The 21,387-nt window shown below is 34.2% G+C and overlaps 1 protein-coding gene across 2 annotated transcripts in view; it reads right to left on the bottom strand.

Annotated features, from left to right (window-relative positions):
* PRPF40A (PRP40 pre-mRNA processing factor 40 homolog A (S. cerevisiae)) overlaps positions 1-21,387 on the bottom strand; it is a 62,718-nt gene that overhangs the window by 17,310 nt on the left and 24,021 nt on the right. For both annotated transcript variants that reach the window (XM_006834537.1, XM_006834538.1), the window contains exons 4-16: positions 20,829-20,859; positions 18,443-18,459; positions 15,971-16,081; positions 12,849-12,969; positions 12,579-12,632; positions 10,862-10,886; positions 9,850-10,218; positions 6,535-6,643; positions 6,028-6,092; positions 5,466-5,630; positions 4,220-4,328; positions 2,773-2,923; positions 1,845-1,978 (exon numbers count right to left, since the gene is read on the bottom strand). In XM_006834537.1, coding sequence (XP_006834600.1) covers positions 1,845-1,978; positions 2,773-2,923; positions 4,220-4,328; positions 5,466-5,630; positions 6,028-6,092; positions 6,535-6,643; positions 9,850-10,218; positions 10,862-10,886; positions 12,579-12,632; positions 12,849-12,969; positions 15,971-16,081; positions 18,443-18,459; positions 20,829-20,859 — 1,461 coding nt within the window. The remainder of the gene's footprint in view (positions 1-1,844; positions 1,979-2,772; positions 2,924-4,219; positions 4,329-5,465; positions 5,631-6,027; positions 6,093-6,534; positions 6,644-9,849; positions 10,219-10,861; positions 10,887-12,578; positions 12,633-12,848; positions 12,970-15,970; positions 16,082-18,442; positions 18,460-20,828; positions 20,860-21,387) is intronic.

Raw genomic sequence — 21,387 nt, 5'->3', positions numbered from 1 at the left:
GAACCGACTTGAAGGCACTTAACAACAACATGAAACATTGATAGAAGATGCTAATAACCAGTTATATTAACAATTATAAAAAACCTACATCACGCACAAACCAATCTGATTATCAAGTCTTATTTAAAGTCTATTTCAGGTTTTACGAGTATGGCCTTTACATTAAGGTTTCTCCCACACATTTTCCAAAGCAAATACTGAGATTTTATATTCTGTTCTTGACTAAGACTTTATTTTGATTTTAAAATTTTATTGTATACTAGTCTCTTGAAGGGCAAAACAAAGATCAAATATTAAAGACAGTCTAACTGTTCTCTTTTCAAATCTTTTCTCCCCTTTTACTAGGAACATGGCAACTTAGTTAAAAACTAGATTTTCTACTCTAGTTTGTAAATAAGAATAATGACCCAGGAAATTGGTTCTCAAAGTATGGTGTGTTGTTAAGTACTGTCGAGTCGATTCCGACCCATAGCGACCCTATATAGGGTTTCCAAGGATCAGCTGGTGAGCTTGTACTGCCAGCCTTGCAGTTCAAACAGTTTTGCAGTCTGGTGCATTAACCCACAGCGCCACACCAAAAATATGGTTTAGCAGCATTAATATCACCTGGGAATTTATTACAAGTTCTCAGATCCCAATTCTAGGAACAGGGTCTAATAATCTATGATTTTAACAAGTCTTTAAATGATTCTTCTGAGAAATTAATGAAACACAGGACCCACATCAAGAACACGAAATTTTTCTGGAATGAGAAATGCTAACATTTTTCTGAATTGAGAAATGTCATTGTTACTAGCATTTAAGTGAATTAACCTATGGCATAATAAGGCTAAGTTTTTCAATAGTCCTCCAGGTATGGTGCTGTTGGTAAAAACTGGACTGCTACTCTTAAGGTCAGTAATTCAAACTCACCAGCCACTCTCCTCGAAAACCCTATAGGTTGTTATGAATCAGAAATGACTTGATGGTGCTTACCAACAGCAGGTTATTCTGATGCATACTTTTGAGAAATACTGACCTAAGGTTAAGGAGTCCTGGTAACACAGTGGATTACACATTGGGCTGCTAACTGCTAGGTCAGCAGTTTGAGTCCACTAGATGCTCCAAAGGAGAAAGATGAGGCTGTCGCTCCTATAAAGATTTACAGTCCTGAAACCCTATACAAAGTTGCTATGAATTGGAACTGACTCCATGGCACATGGCTAGCCAGTTAACCAGCCAGTCTTATGGATACAGAAGAAAGATGTCCTATAAGGCCATTATGTGCCTGAATTGACAAGATTGCAGTGGCTTGATGGTTGGGTACTAGAGGATGGCCCCACTGGTGTAAGGTGTGTCCTCTACTTTAGATCCAAAAGCTTGTCATTTGAAGAAATTAACTTGTTACTTAAGTCTCTAAATGAAGTCTACAATTACTGAAATGAGCAATAAACAAAAAATTTGTACATGAAAATAAATCACTAGAATATATGCAGGGCATGTAACACAGTTCTTAAGTGTGGTGTTTAAAATTGATGGGCAAGCCCAAAATATGTCAGCAATCCTAAATATCCACTACCATCAGCACTGTCATGCTACTTCTTTCTTACCCGATACCTTATCTAGCAATGCTCATCTTAAATGCCAACACCTGCTACAGTCTGATATGCTAGCTTGCTTAAAACTTCTCTCTTAAGTGAACTCATAATTATAAATTTTGAGAGTTAAATGTGCAAGGATCCTTCACAAATTCTAGGTCAAGAAATCAGGGAAGTGGGGGGGTCTCAAAATCATGATATAAAGGTTCAGGTTTGGTAAACATTAAAAAAACTATACAAGGTAGGACAAGAGAGATTTTCTATTACCTGAAAAGATTCCCTATTTTTACGCTGTCGTCTCCTTTCTCTCAGCAAACTCTTCTGCTTTTCTTCTTCTTCTTCCTTTTCTAATGCCCGAATGTGTTCTTCAAAGCAAATTAATGCATCTTCCTTGTCCATGTCTAAAGAGTTTTTAGTTAATAAAAAAATTTTAAAAAATAAAACATGCAATCAGTAAGGAAAGCAGGTTATTTGTATTGTTTTTGTTGTTGTTAAGGGCCGCTGAGTTGGTACTGACTCATAATGACCCTTTATAGGGTTTCCGAGGAATGGCTGGTAGCTTTGAACCACAGACACTGTGGTTAGCAGTTCAGTGCTTATCCTATAGCACCACACCAGAACTCCATTATTTGTGTTACCTTCCAATAAAAATCAGATTCACCTTTCAAAAGGCCTTACACATTTAAACTCAAACATGACTTGTATTTATCTAAACAAAGTATTAAGAAAAAAATCACAAATTAAGGAAAGGTCCTAAAACCTCATCTAAAGGTACTGTAAAATATAATACGAAGGACACCCCAAAAACAATCAGTGAAAATAAAGTTGTCATAATAAAATCTGCCAGCAATATAACAGTTTTTTTTTTCTTTACGCAAACCTATGGTAACAGATTTGATTCCTACCAAGTTACATACAAATGGCAAAGCAGAGTTTCCGGTTTAACAGACAGATATAATGGAAAATTTTAAGGATTATCTAATAAAGTTAGCTTCAGATTTCTGGAAAAATATTTGTGCTAAGTCAAACTAAATTACAAAAAAATAGCCCATTAAAAGAAGCAAACAGAATGTTTCCAGAAACGGCAAGACAATACTGTAAAACTGAACTTAAAATCATATTCCAAGTGGAAATAATTCTTGCAGCTAGACAGCTTAGCTTAAAATTATTCCTCCTGTTTAGTTATCATCCTTACTCTGTAACTCTTCATCTTCTGCAAAAGTTGGATTATCCATCAGATACTGCTGGGCTTCAGACCAAGTAGTAGAGTATGTTACATTAGCCATGTTATCAAGTATGTTTTTTAAAGCTTCCCAATTTCTCTTTCTTAACTGCTTTGCTTGTTCCTAAAATAAAAGCAAGAACATTTTGAAATTCAAACAAACCATATCTGAACTATAATTATTAAAGTTTTTTTTATATTCTAGCTCATAAACAAATTTCAAATGTAGTATATTTCATTAATATGACATTATTTACGTACTGCCAATGCTGTCGCCTAACCCCTTGGCTTGATAAACTTACTTTAAATTTTCACCTCTCTTGTGTTCTCAAGTCAGAATCTGGAAATTACATGGTTTCACGTTTTCTCCATTATTTATAAATATTAAGAATGTTATTACTAGGTTCCTTTCTCCTTTCCCAGTTGACTGTGCATTATGATTACAGTATGTAATGAAATCTCCCACATTAATATATCAATAAACTCACATTAGTACGTAAGGCCAACCTCAACAACCTACAGGCTATGTTCAAATTGTTGACAATAGTGTTGTATACTCTGAAGTTAATTCCTAGTCACAGTGACTCTGTAAGACATACTACAACTATTCCACAGGGTTTCTAAAGCTGTAATATTTATAAGGGTAGATTGTCAGGTCTTTTCTTCTGTAAAGTGGCTAAATAATTTATCTGACAAATACAGATTAGTGAAAATAATTACACATTACTGTCATTAGTGTGAGAAAATTTAAAGTAAATGCATTATAAGAAAAAATGAGAACAGTTTATAAACCTAAGTATTTAAAAAATATCAATCTTATTTGTAAAAGTAGGCATTGGTGTTTTTTAGTGCCACTGAGTTGGTTCTGACTCATAACAACCCTGTATAGGGTTTCCAAGGAGCGGCTGGCAAGTTTGAACCACTAACCTTGTGTTTAAAACAACTCTGCAGGTCATCCCAAGTGGGCATAAGGCAGCAAATTAATGGCAATTCAAGTAATAGATGGATAAACCAGTACTTACTAGTTTACATACATCACTACTTACTATGCTTAATATTGTTGTTATGTGCCGTGGAGTCGGTTCTGACTCACAGCGACCATGTACAGGGTTTCCGAAGCTAAAATATTTACAGGAGCAGAAGGCCTCATCTTTCTCCCGCAGAACAGCTGGTAGTTTCAAACTGTTGACCCTGAGGTTAGCAGCCCAATTCGTAACCACTACGCTACCAGAGCTCCTTGACAGAGTGGGATAAATTATTATAGGAGCTATTCATCTTACCTTTAAACCTAACTTCTAATATGTACTACATAAACTGGATTAATAAAATAAATGAACAGGTAATCATAAAAGAAGTCCTAATCAAAATGAAGACACAACTTGTTTATAGGTAAAGAACAATAATTGATCATTAAAAATACCTTTTCCTTTTTTGAAAGAAAGAATAAAACATCTTCATAGATTTCAAGACGATCACGTTCTGATATTGCATTCCAGACGTCCATTTCTCCAAACATTTGCTCTGCTTTTCTGTTAAAATGAAGAAAACCTATCTTAGAAATAAGATAGGATTCCATTTCTCCTGAGATATCAGAAAGAATACATAATTCCCACTTGGCAACGTTTTATTTAGCTGCTGTCAAATCATTCGCTGCCCCGTCCTCTACCATCCCAAGGACTGGTTATGGATCAGACCACTGTGAATCTATAGGATTTTCATCAGATGACTTTCAGTACATCCCCAGGTCTTTTCTCCTCGTCATTCTGGTAGCTCCACTGAAACATACTCAGAATTATAGCAACAAACTTCTATTGATAGATGGGTGGTAGTAAACTGGGTCTTCCTCATGGCAAGGTGAGAATTCTACTACTGAACCAACAATGAGGGGTCTTAAAAGTCCTGGTATGGTACTGTAGTATAAGCACTGGACTACTAACTACAAGATTAGCAGTTCAAACTCACCAGCATCTTTTTGCAAACACTATATAGGATGGCTGAGTCAGAACCAACTCCATGACAATAAAAAACAACTTAAGTCCTATATTACTCCATTTTATTAAAGTAGTTAAGTGACTATGAAAATTCCACAGAAAGAAATCACAGAGTGTGGAACTCTAGGTAACATACGAAGTACAAGACTATATAAGGAAATGTACCCCCTTTGGCTTCCGGTTTCACTGTAGAGTGAGGAAAATAAACACAAAACTACATAGACTAAATCAGCCTACTAATTCTTAATTTTAATACTGAAATATCCAATTTTAGATAAAGTACTAGGAAAATTAAAAATTCTATTACAAACCCAAGATTCTTATAAAATAGTCACATCCATAATCATGTAACTATGTAATGAGCAGCTAGGTCACTTGGCAAAAAGTGTGACACACAAGAGATGGTGTGGCTGGGGACTTGGGATCTGGAGAGGGAAAGGGGCTGAGGACAGCGGTGGGGGGCTTGTAGGGTACACCCTTTGGTTGGGTAAAGATGCATGGACGGGATGGTAACTATGCCAATGAAATAATAGATGATAAAATGAATGTAAAACTAATGTTCTCCCATGTAGACTATCACACAATTCACAATAAAACATTAAATAAAGAAAAAAAGTGTGACACAAAAACAACATAGCAAGCATGCCCCCTCCCTATGCATCACAAAAACCTTACTTGTATCGGGTAGTAGAAGTCATTTTTTCATGGTTCTCCAGAAAACGCTGAAAGGATTCTTTAGCTTCTTTGTATTTTGATCTTGCTTCTTCTTTTTCTTCTTTCTCAGTCTGGACTTTATAAGCATTAAAGGCCTGCTTTTTTTCACTCAGCTTTGCTAAAGCACTAAATAATTGAAAAATATAATTTCAGAGTAAATATTGGAAGGATACTAGGGTGCTCATAGTGCCTGACAAGCTTTATAAAAGACCTTTTTTAGTATACCACAACTGTAACTAATAAATACTATAGATTTTATTTACGAATCATTATCAGTAATACTTCAACAACTTTAAAAAATGTTACACACAAATGCAAATGTTAATAGAAACAGTGCATACAATGATAGAATGGAGTATAACAGGAATTCTGTTTAGTGTAATTTTTTTTTTTTGAGCAATTCTCAAAGTGTTAAAGAGTTGCGAATAAGGCTTAAAAGTAACATAATCTTACACAATTCTGTATTTTCCAGGCATGCTATGCTTAAAGTGAAAAAGGCAAATCAAAGGTGTCTAAGTATTACCTGTATCGTGGATCATTAATGATCATTTTCATAGCTTGCTCCCATGAAGCATTAGATGGTACCCGCTGAAAACCATTTAAATAAAAATTAATATTTCACACAAATATAGTAAAAGTCATGCAACAGGGAACAAAGTATAATACTCACTGCAAACATCAAGCACTTCTCTTTGCAGGAGTTTGAAAAAGTTCTAAAAAAATAATCTTTTATTGAAACAAGACAAATCTGTGTAATATCTATAGAATTAAAATTTTAACTGCAATTTAAAAAGAGCACGATTATTTTTTCTTTAAAACTGATTACAGCAAATATGAATAAAAATATTCATACTAAGATAAACTTGTGTAGTACCTTGAACACAACAGCATTTTTTGTTGAAAGTCAGGCTCAAAAAAATGTTCTTCAAGAGAACAAGACAAATTTAGTTTATTTTCTGGTACAACAGTTTATGAGATTATTATGTTCAAATAAAACTATCAAACGTTACAATTTTTGTTAAAATAGTACCTTTTCTTTCAATAATTCTTTAAAGGCTTGCTTTGCCTCTTCTTTTGTATTCCAAGTATATGTTTTTTTTGCTGGTTGGCTTTCCTCTTCTTCCTTTTTGGGAGTAAAACTAGAGAGAAATTTAGACATGTTATTCATCATTTAAATTAATAATTGCTTCATTGAACAATGAATTTATTAACCATTAGAAGACAATGACAGTAAAGTACTCACTCACTTAAAGGTGGTTTAAACCCACCAGCCACTCCACGGAAAAACGATACTAGTCTGGTTCCGTAAAGATTTACAGCCTTGGAAACTATTGTTATGGAGCTGTTGCCCTATAGGATCATTGATAGTCATGCCTTGCTTATGGTTTGTTTTTTATTATTAATCACTATATAAGTATTTAATCTTGAACTATAATTTGACATTTTAAAAGAAAGTTTCCTTCATGAACACTAAAACTACACCAAAACACAATACTTTTAAATGGCTTAGAACAACAGCATTTTAGCAAATATGCATGAATATAAAAATTATGAAGAGCTCCATCCAAGGTTAACTTTTGTAAATAGTTTCATTGGAATGCAATTACATATAGTCTTTTTGGCTGATTCCATATTACCACAATAGACTTGAGTAGCTATGACGGAGACTGCATAATCCACAAAAGTACCTACTTTTTGATGTTTTATCGGAAAAATAAGCCAAAACCTTAAGCTCAAACAAAAACTACAGCTAAGAATTACCAGCTATGCTTGTTGAGTGGGCTCTCATGGAAAAAAAATATAATAAACTTTTGCAATTCTTTTCTTCTGTAAGTTGAATGCTAGGAGAAGGGATAGAATTAGATACTAAACAAAACCAGTAAAAATATTCACATCCTGTAAATCAAGTAATGTCATGCTGTGAAATCTACTTAAAATTAGCAAAAAAATATTGTAAAGAGACCAAACATGCTAAAAATTGTTAAGTGCCTTTGAGTTTGCGGGAGTAATGCTCTTCTCCCAGAGTGGCTGATGGACTCAAACAGCAGACCCCTGTGGTTTGCATCTACCACATTAGCCAGTTTATACAAGACCATGGGTAAATTCTTAAAATCATAAGTTTACAGTGATCCAGACATTACAATATTGTATAAAATTATGAAAAAATACTGATGAAAGGTAAAAAAACGATAGCAAATTTTTTAATAGTAGGAAATGTTGTGAAGTGCCGTTGAGTCGGTTCTGACCCATAGCAACCCTGTATAGGGATTCTGAGGAGCAGCTGGTGAGCTTGAACCACCGATCTTGCAGTTCAAATGGATTTGCAGTCTGGCACATTAACCCACAGCGCCACACCAGGACTCCTTAGTAGAAATATATACGTACAAATAATAAAATAATATCGTGTCATCATTCTACATAGATACATCCTCTCTATCAATGTAGATCACTCATATATATATATATATGTGTATGTATATGTATATTTGTTAAGTGCTGTTGAGTCTTATCCAACTCAGAGCAACCGTGTATAGGGTTTCCAAGGAGTGTCTGGTGAGTTTGAACTGGCCACCTTATAGTTAAAACTGACCTTTAGGTCGCGTGCTTATCATAAACACACACACACACACAAAATTATATACGTGTGTGTGTGTGTATATATATGTACTGAGTCCTGGTGTGGCACTGTGAGTTAATGCTCTGGACTACAAGATCGGTTTGAACCGCAAGGTCAGTTGTCCAAACTCATCAGACGCTCCTCGGAAACTCTATACAGGGTCAGTATGGTTTGGAAACTGACTCAACATCATTTAACAACAGAATATATATATATACACACACACAAACACAAGTGAGACATCTTCTACATATACTTGTATGTTGTTATTAAGTGCTATTGAATCAGAACCCTCTATAGGGTTTCCAAGGACCTGCTGGTGGGTCTGAACTGCCAATCTCATGGTTTGCAGTTACAGTGCCACAGCAGGTGTCCTGCGGATAAAGCACTAGACTGAAAGGTCAGTTTAAACTGCAAAGTCAGCAGGTCAAATTGTCCAGTCACTCTTTAGAAATCCTATACAGGGTCACTATGAGAACTAATATGATGGCACTTTAACAACACATAAAAACTATTTTATATCTTCAAATATGCCGTCTAGATTGCTATCTGAAAAATAAAGAGAAATTTCCACTTTGGGAAATTTCCTGAAGGAAAAAGCAAAATTACACATTCAATGGGGGTAGGTGATGAAAGCAATAGGCTTCAATGTTAAAACGAATTATCACATTTGGATCTTAAGATTACATTTAGTAATATGAAACTGTCTTTACTATTAGAGGTAACCATTTTGTTGCTGTTAAGTGCCACTGAAACGGTTGTGACTCATAGCCACCCTGTATAAAGCCTGTGGTAAATCTTTGTGGGAATGGAAAGTCTCATCTTTCTCCCGTGGAGTTGCTGGAGGGCTTAAACTATTGACCTTGTAGTTTGCAGTCCAGTGCTTATTGTACGGAGCCATTATGCTCCCTATGATATTCATTATTCTCTTTATAGGTGCATAAAAAATATCTCTACAAAATACTACCAGATAATCGGTTATTCAAGAGCATGTATACTATAAATGTTGACTAGTATTATTTTGTCTTATTGAAAAACTATACCAATTTAGTGCTAACAGTGATACAAGTTTTCCTATGCCTGTTAATCTTATTTTATTTTTGTCTATTTGATTTTTGCTGAAATGACAGAAAAATAATAACTATTTTAATTTACTATTATGACCAGGTGACTTTACATATACTTCTGGGTAATACATTGTCCCTGCCTTCCCAGTGCAATTTTTCTACAAAGCTATTTGTATTTTTTTCTCTTGAATTATAGCAGATTGAAAACTAAAAAAGAAATCAATAACCAAGGAAGAAATAAAACAACTTTAGTGCTCTAATCTGGCAGGGCTTCCTTAACTTCCATAGCTGATCTCTTTGTTCGACAATGAATTATAGCACTTAGCAATGTTGTAATAAGACATAAAAACAAAACAAAAAACCAGTACTATCAGCAGTCTTACTGAAAATTTTGACACTTTGTTAATCGTAGACTCTTTGCATTAGTTTTTACTTAAAATATTGCATTTAAATATTATGAATCCTGATTACTGATTTTTGGGGCATCTCTTTAAATTTGTGCCCAATTCACCTTACTCTACCAGTCGGTTCAGTTCATTTGTTCTGCAAGAGTTTGGTATGATCTACATATCTATAGAGATTTGTGTTCTGATTCACAAAAATATTAATGTATACCAAGTACAATAGCACTTATTTTCAGTATACAAGTTATTAAACTTACTCAGCTGCAGTTTCCTGTTTAGATGTTTCTTCTGTATTACTAGATATTTCACCACTTTGCTCTTGAACAGCAGGGGTACTACTTGTAAGTTGTGCTTGTTCCTCGGTTGAAATAGTTACTGTACTTTCATTATCTACAACAGTAGCAACAATTGAAGTAACTTCAGGCTCAGGAACAACTGGAACAGTTCCACTGACAGTATTAGAAGTAGAAGTAGAAGCATTGGCTGCTGCTGCTGCTGCTGCTGCTGCAGCTGCTGCTGCAACAACAGCTGCTGCTGCTTCTGCCGCAGCCATAGTGCTCATTGTAGTTGGAATTTCTGTTGTAGGAACTGGGGCTGTTGATGTGGTTGTGGACTCTTCTTGCTTACTATAGATAAAAAGAGAAAGTTTCATTACTATAATCCAAATCAAATAAAGTTAGCTTTTAATTATCTTGAAATCAGAAATGATTATGCAGGGAATAAAAGAGTGCTGCTAAACTAAGTCATTCAAGATTAAAATCAGAGTGAAATTACATTATACTGATTTAATTCAGCAAATACTGAACTGTAATAATACATGATAAACACTCATGTAAGAGTATCCATTTCCAAATTCAATAATCTTAATCTACAAAATGCCAATCAGAATATAGTATATCATAAGAAATAACCTAAACTTCCATAAAATCTTTAAATCTGTCCCATTAAAATTAAAGTGTGAATAAAATTAGAAAATGAAGGTATGATACTACTGTATCCACTATCCAATTAAATCAAAACAAAATGTGGACATATTCTAAGTCTTAATTGCTAAAGAATACAGTATGAATTAAAGCAATCTAGTAAAGTATCATTTGTATATTTTGACCATACATCCCTCTCCTACATGCATCCCTGTCAATAAAACCCCAAGAAGAATAACAAACAAACAAAAAAAGCTATTTACAGTTTGAAGCAAATAGCAAATTGACAGAACGATATTATAAGACAAAATGTTTAAATCTATACTGACGTTCAAAAAATGTTTACCTGCTTTCTTCAGCTTTGATCATTGCTGTTAAAGAAAAAAAGAAAAAGTCATCTACTGTATATACACTTTTTAAGATATTTTTAATATTCTTAAAGAGAAAAAGAAAAGGATCATATAATAGGGTTTCATTTATTGTACTTCAAAAATCAGTTCTATAGAAAAAATGTTTGCTCCAAAGTTCCAAGAAAGCAATCAAAGAATGAAAATAAATTTAGACAAGATCAGTTATTAGAAAGATGCCCCCCGACACTGCTAGTTTTTCAAAGGCTGCTGACTACTGCAAACACTACCTGGAAGTATCTGCTTAATTCTGGAGTAACAGTATGTTCTCCAAGCATAAGACTTATTTTATTCAAAATGGAATCAAACTCATCATGAAACTCAAACATATATGTATATACTATCATTGACAAATAGGTATACACACCAATTATTTGTAGTAGGGTTATATAAAAAATGAGCTTGATACTTACAAGATTAATAGGGTACTGACCTATCTGCAATAGTATTAGCCAATGCTAGTATAGATAGATCACTTAAACTGAGCCAAAGATTTGCTTTTAATATTGCAGCTTACACTATAATTAAAGTAAAAATGTCTTTTGATGGTAACAGAAACATCTCACTTATTCATCATCATTAGGGAATGAGGTACTCCATATAAGTGATAATACAAACTTAATTTCTTAAGAATATTTTTTATACTCCTTTGTTGTGTGCAGTTGAGTCAGTTCTAACTCACAGAGACCATGTATAGGATTTCCAAGGAGCAGCTGGTGGGTCTGAACCACTGATCTGTGATTAGCACTGCACTGCTTATCCTACAGTGCCATACACCAAGACTCTTATAAAGGAAAATATTTCGGAAATTCTGTTTAGGATACTTGACAATACATACAGTAGTGGTTACTATGATATTTACATGTTTCTGATATAAATAAATTAGAAGTAGGGTAAAAGGGAAATGGAATTAGGACATAGCGCCTTTTAAAAATGTTTATTCTTTCCTGTCTGACAGATATTTCATGCTGTTTTGTACTTCATTAACCTCATTATCCTATGATAATAGATTCTGTTAGAAATGAGAGTAGTTGTTGTTCAGTGATGTTTAATTGGTTCCAACGCATAGCGACCCTGTGGATTTCCAAGGAGCAGCTACTGGGTTTGAACTGCTGACTTTGTGGTTTCTTAGTCCAGTGCTTACCACACCAGGAGTCAAGAGTCAAAGTCTCAATTCTTATTATAATTTATGCTATGATTATAACCACTGGGTATTATAATAGATATTCTGAAGAGTTGGAGGAGGAAATATTCTCCCCATTTATAAATGAAGCATCATATTCAGTATCAAAACATATTTTAATATTATGCTAAAGCAAAATAGCCATTACATGTATAGTTTGACCACATAATACGAAAATTTAAACTGGTAAGGATTCAAGCTTCTCCACTATCTGCTACCCATTAATGGAGTTGAGCCACATTCTCCAATGTGTGGTTATAAGTGAAGTTCTTGTCCAATTACCCAGTGATTTATTTTCCCAAAATTTAAAAATCTACAAGCTCATTTAAAATATAACCCCCTTCAATGGAAAAAAAAAAAAAATTTTTTTGTTTTTTTTTTCACTGCAGATTTACCCAATGGTTAGTGAACATTACTGACATACTCTAAATGTGTTAAATAATGACAGAAAATGAATTATCAAAACAGCTCACCATGCAGGTTTGATTTTGTAATAAGACTTCCAGCAACAATGGTATTCTGGTATCCTAGTTTCGGTGGAATCAAATCAAATAGAAATCTATTTAAAATCTATACCAACATCAAAATAAGAGCCCATAAATCTGTTATACCATTTAAAATGTTCTAAATATTTAATTTTCAAAATTAATGTCTTTGTATATTCCTATTTAGGAATTATTAGTTGTTTCTATGTGAATGAGTTAAAGATGTTCAAAAAAATTAAATAATTTTTTCTGTTTCACCTTCAAGATCCTCAAGTTCTTTAGGTTTGGCCCAGCGGGATTCTTTTGTTTGAGAATTGTAATAGTAAGGCTTTCCAGAGTCAGATTTATACTCCTTCCAGGGACACTTAGATAACAGTTGCTAAAAGGAAATGAAAACTTTTAATTACTAATAATATAATGAGCATCACTGATCACTCACTTTGTTGTTTTCACTGTGTATTAATTACTAAGTCAAACAATTCTTAAATTTGAAAGATGGTCATAATGTAAGTTGCCAATTTGAGTATATACAAGTGCTATTAGGTCATTTGAATACATTACTTAATCTTATAATAAACTTGCAAACTTTATACTATCATTCAAATTCTATAGACTAAGAAATTTTCATTTAAAAACAGAAAATTTTTCTAAGATAATATACCTATTAAGGCATAAAGAGAAGATTCAAAATCAAGTCTATTTGAATTTAAAAACCTTACCACTGACACCACACTGTAGGTCAATATTATCCAAAATTCACAAATAAATTTCTCTAGTACAAATACAAGTAGAAAACATGACATTTAGGGAAAAGTTATTGTTATTAAGTGCCATCAAGTCAGTACCAACTCATAGCGACACTGTAAAAGGTTTCCAAAGAGTGACTGGAGAGTTTGAATAGCTGACCTTGTGGTTCAAACCGACACTGTAGTCTACTGCTTTGTCCTACAACACCACACTGGGATCGTAGTCTGGTTTAATTATGTTCAATTTTATGGCAAATAATCTATCTCAGTGCTATTACAAATTGACATATATGAGAAAGAATATGAACGTAAATACTTACACAGTGTAGTATGAGAAAGCTACTAAAAACTAGAATTTAAGCAAAGTGTCTTGGAAAATAAGGAGTTGTCACTGTCTACCAATCAGTAATGAGATAACACACAGAGACATATACACCAGTCTCCCTCTACCTCATACTCTGCTGGAAAATACTTTTTACCTTCTCAAATTACATAATTAAAAATACATTATGCTTGTCATACTTGTAAAGGTAGAAGTTTTGTAACAAAACAAGGGGAGTGGTTAATCTTACAGTCCAGAAACAGAGGACCCTAGGACCATCAAGAGAGGAACGCACAAATAGAATACGGGACCTTATCCAGAGAAGCAGCAGTGCCAGAGATGGAGGCAGAGATGGGGGCATGTAGAGGGGGAGCGACTGAGGACTCTAGAATCATCAACTAAGAAGAGAAGGACTAAGAACTGATGGCCAGGAGCAGACTTGCAGAATGTGCCCTTTAGAAATGTAAACTATTATATATGCCTGAGTGGGTTTTTTTGTTTGTGTGTTTCTTAAAAAGCTAAAGTGGATAGAGAGAAATACTTTTAATTGATGGTATATGGGGGGGATTATAATCAATGTAATGAAACAAGTTATATGAATTGTTGAATGTGAAACTGATGATGTGCCCTGTAAACTTTGACTCAATCCACAATAAAAACCTTAAATTAAAAAAATTAAAAAAAAGTATTGCTGTAAATTCATAGAAACCTTTATTAAATGAAACTATCAAAGCAAAAAAAAAAAATACATTATGCTATCAGCTAGATAAAAACCTTAATTAAAGATATAAAAAAAAGTATTGCTGTAAATTCATAGAAACCTTTATTAAATGAAACTATCAAAGCAAAAAAAAAAATACATTATGCTATCAGCTAGATAAAAACCTTAATTAAAGATATATGTCATTTAACCTCCTTAATTTGTTATTAAGTACCATCTACTTGGTTCTGACTCATAGAGACCCTGTATAGGGTTTCTGAGGAGCAGCAGGTGAGTTTGAACCACCAACCTTGTGGTCCCCAAACCAACTTCTGAGGCTGACTGCTTATCCTATGCCACACAAGAAGTCCAACCTCCATAATGCATCTTGTGAAATATGATGTGATTCTGATGTTTTGTAGACACTCTTTCATAATACAGTGTCGAGAGAGTAGTGCAGGATAGTCACTTGTCAGGTGGGGGCATTGAGCTAAGGGACTATGAGCAAACTCTGGCTCCACTGCATAGTCACTGATGAGTCTGTAAGAGCTGTAACCAATCCTCACCCACCTTTCCAGGCCAAGTGGGGCAGTAGACTCAGTGGTTTCTGCACAGTCCCTGCCTAAGGTGAGCAAAGAGAGATAGAAAGCCATGGATGGGTAGCAGGATCCCTTCTCCCAGCCACAATAGGGTCTGGCAGAGCCAAAACTAATAGTGAGAAACAAATCAGATTTCTAGCTCTCAGTACTAAACAGAGCATGTCCACTACAGTCCTCTTTCCCACTGGGATTTCTGAGCTCTATTTATTATAACCTAATGAGACCACAAATGTATGACTATACGATCATACATTGCTTAAGCGGACTTTAAGCAATACTTAAAGTGCCGCCTCAACTCTTAGCACTTTGGAGTTCCTAATTAAATTACATGTAATATCACTTACTCTATCTATTTATTCAACCTAACGTTTACTTTCATGGAGTCATATTTGTATATTTTAAATGGTAGGATAAATGAAATATATAAACTTTTTTTTTTTTTTGGGGGGGGGGGAGATATTTTCAGAATTAATTTCTCACTCTAAGAGAAGCAGTATTTGTAGGTATTTCACTCCCATTCCTGTTGGAAATTTTTAAGAACTAGAATGCTAACATCTCTTGAAATAATCAAGAGGTTTTGCTTTAAAGAGGGAAATTTTTTTAACACGAATTAAAAAAAAAAAAAAAAAAGAATGCTAACATCTCTTGAAATAATCAAGAGGTTTTGCTTTAAAGAGGGAAATTTTTTTAACACGAATTAAAAAAAAAAAAAAAAAGAGCAAGTAAAAGACAATATCTTACCTACCACACTCCTTACTCCCAATATTTTAAGAGTTTTCTAAATCAATTATACTCTATAAGAGTTACTGATCAGGGAGGGGAAAAAAAAAATCTAAGATGGCAATGACTCTTATTGTCTGTCTTGCTGCTTATTGTGATTGCATTACTCCTCATTCTGTATGAATGCATTTATAGCAGCATGGCTCCTTTGATAAGTCAAATCTCCACACAATCAAAGAAAAAAAAAAGAAGAGCCTTAACCTAGATGACAGTCCCCGCCTTCAAATTTTTACCTCAGCAGGTGTTTTAAGATCATCTGGTTTCTCCCAAGTAGACTGCTTTGTTTCTGTATTGTAGTAGTAAATCCTTCTATTAGGTGATTTATGTTCAGTCCACATTGATTTCTAAAGGAAAAAAATCGGCAGAAAGATTTAAAGTATATAATAATTAACCTGACAGTGAATATAAGCATTATTCATTTGAAAGCAATAAATACATGAAATATATAAAGTCATACTTTGACAATTTTAGTCATTTATAGAATAATTCAATACCAATTGGTAGGGAACTGAAAAAGAGCACACAGATAGTCTAACTTATGACAGGGCTCAGTTTTGACGATTCCATCAGTAAACTGGTTCTGATGCAAGTTTTGAACCTTTTCCAGTTTACATTATTACTGCTTTTATCACCTTACCAATTTGATAGTTTATTTAGCCTTTGGTGGTGGTTAGAATTACAATTAAGTAAAAAACAAAACAAAACAAAAACCACAATGGTTGAGTCAAAATATACTGCAAAAGAATCAAAGAAACCTATATTAAACAAAATATCAAAACGTGAACCTATTGTTTCTTGACATTTCCTCCAACTAAGTATAGACACTTCTAAAGGCAGTGTTTCTCTTTCTAACCCTTCCTTAAAGAATTCAGCCGGTTAAAATGGCCATTTTAGCATCCTCAAGAAACCCAAATTGCGTTCTTATTAAATGTTCTTTGAATCTGGGGAACAAAAATGTCTGAAGGGAAAGATCAGTGTTGTAAGGAAGATGGAGTTAAGGTTTCCATGCAAAATTCCCATACTCAGTCTTTGTTGTTGTTTAAGTGCCATCGGGTCGGTTCCGACCCAAAGCGACCCTGAACAGGGTTTCCAAGGCTTTAAATCTTTACAGGAGCAGAATGCCTCATCTTTCTCCCGTGGAGCATCTGTCAGTTTTGAAGTGCTGACCCTGCGGTTCACAGCCCGATTTGTAACGACTACGCTACCAGAGCTCCCTTGTTACCCTCAAAATCTGAGCTGGTGCATTACCATAATGGAAAAAAATGATATAGCACAACTTTCCTGGCTTTTTTTTTCTCACCAATGAAGTCTACAATTTTCTTTCAACTTCTTCATAATAAGCCTCTGTTATCGAACTTTTCCATTGAAAAAATCAATCAAGATTACCCCTTGGGGGTCCCCCAAAAATCATCATAACCTTCTTTGCCTTGAATCTAACTGACCTATCTATTTTGGGTCTTATTTGAAGGCACCCTAACAAGACTGAAAGGACTTTACTGAAAGCACTTGTCTACTACATCCATCAACTGACAACAGAGATATGTTTCATTTGGAATAAATCCATGCACGTATAAACTGGAATCCAAGTAGCAATACTTTTTTACACATGATACTATCAGCTTTTTATAAAAGGTCATTACAACTTGAATATGTTGTAAATCAGGGACAATCTGTAATTTTTATATATTTCAAAAGCAGCTTAAATCAATTCTCTAGTTTTAGAATACATGGATACGATGGCCCTCTGGAGTACAGTAATTTTTTAACTATAAAACCATCTAAAGCCATCTTTCAAACACATCTATGCCTAGTGAATTAAAAAAAAAAAAAAAAGATGAACTATATATATGTGTGTATATATATATTTATAATGAGTTGAAGAATTCTAATCTAAAGAATACTTACATCAACTCAGATTAAGCTGTAAATTGGTATGCCATACAGACAACTGTCAAAGTGGAAGAGAATGGTTTTTAGATGACCTAATCAGTATTTGGAGTGCTAGTGTGCTGCTGTGGGCTAATGAGTCAGACTACAAAGTTGTTTGAACTTCAAGGTCAGTGGTTCAAGCTCACCAGCTGCTCTTTAAAAACCCTATATAGGGTTGCCAAGGTCAGAATCGACTCAACAGCACTTAACAACAACAATCAGTATTTAACAATCAAAAAGAGGATAATGTATGTCCAAATACCTCAAAACATGAGATTTTTTAAAAAGGTTGGTGTGAAACTAATCACAGAAAACAAATTCATTTGTAAGAACCCAATGGAAACATACGAACCCTACAGGAAACCTCAGACATCAATGGTGGTATAGTGGTGGTTGTGAGCCATCTAGTCAGTGATTCAAAGTTTATGGAAAAATGGAATAAAAAAGATGGACATTTTCATAAACCCTTTGAAGCACCTTTGAATATTTGATATTTGACTTTAACCTTACAAGGTATATAAAATGTGATATAATTTTGTTAGTTAGTATCCCAAATTACAGTAACTAAATGGAATTAATTTATTCTAGTCCATTTCTCTCATTTAAGTACTATCAAAATTAGACTTAAATTAGACAAAAACAAACTCTGAACCTCTGGCTCAGAAAAGGAAACAGATTTAACTTAGAAGATAATCTTTAATATAGAAATAAGTATCAATGAAGCAGGTCAAGGAAATAAAATTAAATACATTCCAGAGGTTTAAAAGACTACTTACTGCGCCAGATGAGGTACCTAAAATAAGACAAGACACACAATATTTATATTGTAGTAAATCACACTATCCTTCCTATGTTAAGTTTTAATATTTATTCATACGACCTTCGTCTTCCTTATCCTGATCAGACTATTCTATGATTCTGTGCATGCTCTTTTCCACAAAATAAACATCTCCTTACTACAGGTATTCTGTTGTACTACTATAGTATACTACTATAATACTTTTAATACCATCCTATGGATTTTTGGCAAGTTTAATTATCTAGGTTCCAGACTTGTGCTATACCATACAGTAGTCATTAGGGCCACATAAGCATATTTAAATTCAAATTTAAATGTGTGCAAAATAAACAGTTCAGTTCCTTGGCTGTGGTGGTTATATGCCGTACAGTTGGTTCCAACTCATAGTGACCCTGTACAGGGTTTTCGAGGCTGTAAATCTATCTTTATGGGAGCAGAAAGCCTCATCTTTCTCCAGCAGAACAGCTGGTAGTTTTCGAACTGCTGACCATGCAATTTGCAGCCCAATTAGTAACTACTATGCTATCAGAGCTCCTTAGTTTTTTTCAAAGACTCAGTAATTATATGTAGTGACTTTATATGTTATATGTAGTTAGTGAATTTATATGCAGTTAGGTATCATCAAGTTAATTATAACTTGTGACCCTATACAGGCTTTCTGAGGAGTTCATAGGTTTAAAACACCAACAGCAATTCAGTGTTTATCCTACAGCACTACACCAGAATTACTAAACAGTAGAGATTATAGACCATTTCCATCACTGTAAAAATTTTAGTAGCTGGTACTATCCTAGACTACTACAGAAAATCCATAAGATAAAAGGAGAAATATCATTAGTCACTAAGGAGTCCTGGCGTGGCACTGTGGGCTAATGCACCAGACTGCAAAGTTGTTTCAACTGCAAGGTCGGTGGTTCAAGCTCACTAGCTGCTCCTTGGAAACCCTATACGGTGTCGCTACGGGTTAGAATCGACACGAAGGCCCTAACAACAACAAGCTCACATAATTTAATTCATAACTTTAGAAACTAGTAGCTTAAAATTGTATGTAAAGAAAACAAAAAAATTGCATTAAAAAAAAAAAAGGCTACTATAGGCATCAATGGTAGAGACAAAGAATTTAAAAAGTAATTATCATTTAAAATTACTTTTCCAGAATTATTAGGGTAATTGAAATGAATTCAAGATTGCTAAATAGGTTAAAAAAGGAGCTCTGGTAGCGTAGTGGTTACGAGTTGGGCAGCTATCGTCATGGTCAGCAGTTCGAAACTACCAGTGATTCAAATTGGAGAAAGATGAGACTTTCTGCTCCTGTAAAGATTTACAGCCTTGGAAACCCTATGCAGGGCCACTATGAGTTGGAATCAACTTCACAGCACACCACCACCACCAAACAGGTTAAAAAAAATTAAGGTAGGCATTTCAGAACATCAGTTTCATTTAAGTAGATAACTGAAGTTTGTGAAAAAATTAAAAAATATCAATCATGTCCCATATGGACATGCTGGAAAACGCATAATGCATTTAAAACGTATTTCAACTGATCGTTTAAAAACAAGAAATCTGTTTGCATAATCATGGGATACAGTTCAACATCTGAAATGTTGTAGAACACTACTCATGGATAATTGAGGTATTACTACTATATGAGTGAGTATATTAAAGTAATGTGGAGTCCTCATGTGGCACCTTTAGATAAGCACTGGACTACAAGGCCGGTTTGAATTGCAAAGTCAGCAGCAGTTCAAACTCACCAGCTGCTCCTTGGAAACCCAATATGGATTGCTATGAATCTGTACAGACTCAACAGCACTTAATAACAGCAGTCAAAACAAGCACTTTATTTGGTTACTCAAAAAAAAAAATCTGAACAGGATTTGAGCACCCCAATAAACACTAGGGGCTAAGACTGATAACAGGAAAAATGACTGAAAAGTTTTCCAAGAGATATAGGCTGCCAAATACAAACATGGACTCAACTAGTGTCCATTCATTTAGCACATATTTTCTGAGAATTTACTGTTAATTGTACCATTCAGTATAAGCACTGAATATTTAAACCATCCAACTATTCAAATCCTTATGTAAAGTCTGTAGATTTTGTTCAAAATTACAAAATTTTACAAATATTCTGTGAAACAAACTAACTCCACACACCAAACTTTCATCCCAGAACCTAATTTAAAAGTACAATTTTTTAAAAATTCAACTATAATGCATCATTCCTATTGTCTCTTGCCTTAAAAGCAGAGACAGACATACAACTAATTATAAAGTCCAAGAGATAATACATTTATCCCTTATATGTTTGGTACTCCAAATGAACTTTATATAATGCATACTGCTATACATAATATACATACCTGCTGTGACATCCATATTATTTACACCTGGCTTTAAGAAGAAAAAATGAAATTAGTAAGTTCCTGGAAAGATAATGAATCAATGCTTCTCGTGTATAATTTTCAAACTACTGACTCAAAGTTATGGTGACAAAGCCTAGCCTGAAAGAACATGAAGCTCTTTATAGTCTTTTATCAGGAATGGGATATCCATATAAGCACTGGACTGAGAACCACTGGAGAAAGATGAAGATTTCTGCTTCCATGAAGATTAAAAAGCCTCGGAAACTCTATACAAGGTTGTTAATGTGTTGAAACCAATTTGATAGTACTTAACACCATAGATGGTACTGAACACATCAGAGTGAATGTATGTAAGCTTTGGTGAAGAAATATTGTGTTAGAACTGTTTCCAAAGCTGTAAAATTTTAATGAAAGAAATCTACCACTATTGGCATGAAGTGATTGATATGTTCAAACTTTTCAATTAGTAGCCTAACTCAACCAAGACTCCAACCAAGCTCCTTAATATGTAGCAGATAAAGAGGGGTTTCCAAACAGTTCATGGAAAAACTCCATT

Source organism: Chrysochloris asiatica, unplaced genomic scaffold, assembly GCF_000296735.1.
Source record: "Chrysochloris asiatica unplaced genomic scaffold, ChrAsi1.0 scaffold00012, whole genome shotgun sequence".
NCBI classification, from domain to species: domain Eukaryota; kingdom Metazoa; phylum Chordata; class Mammalia; order Afrosoricida; family Chrysochloridae; genus Chrysochloris; species Chrysochloris asiatica.
Note: the sequence above shows the minus strand (reverse complement) of the source record. Positions and strands in the feature narration are given on the sequence as shown.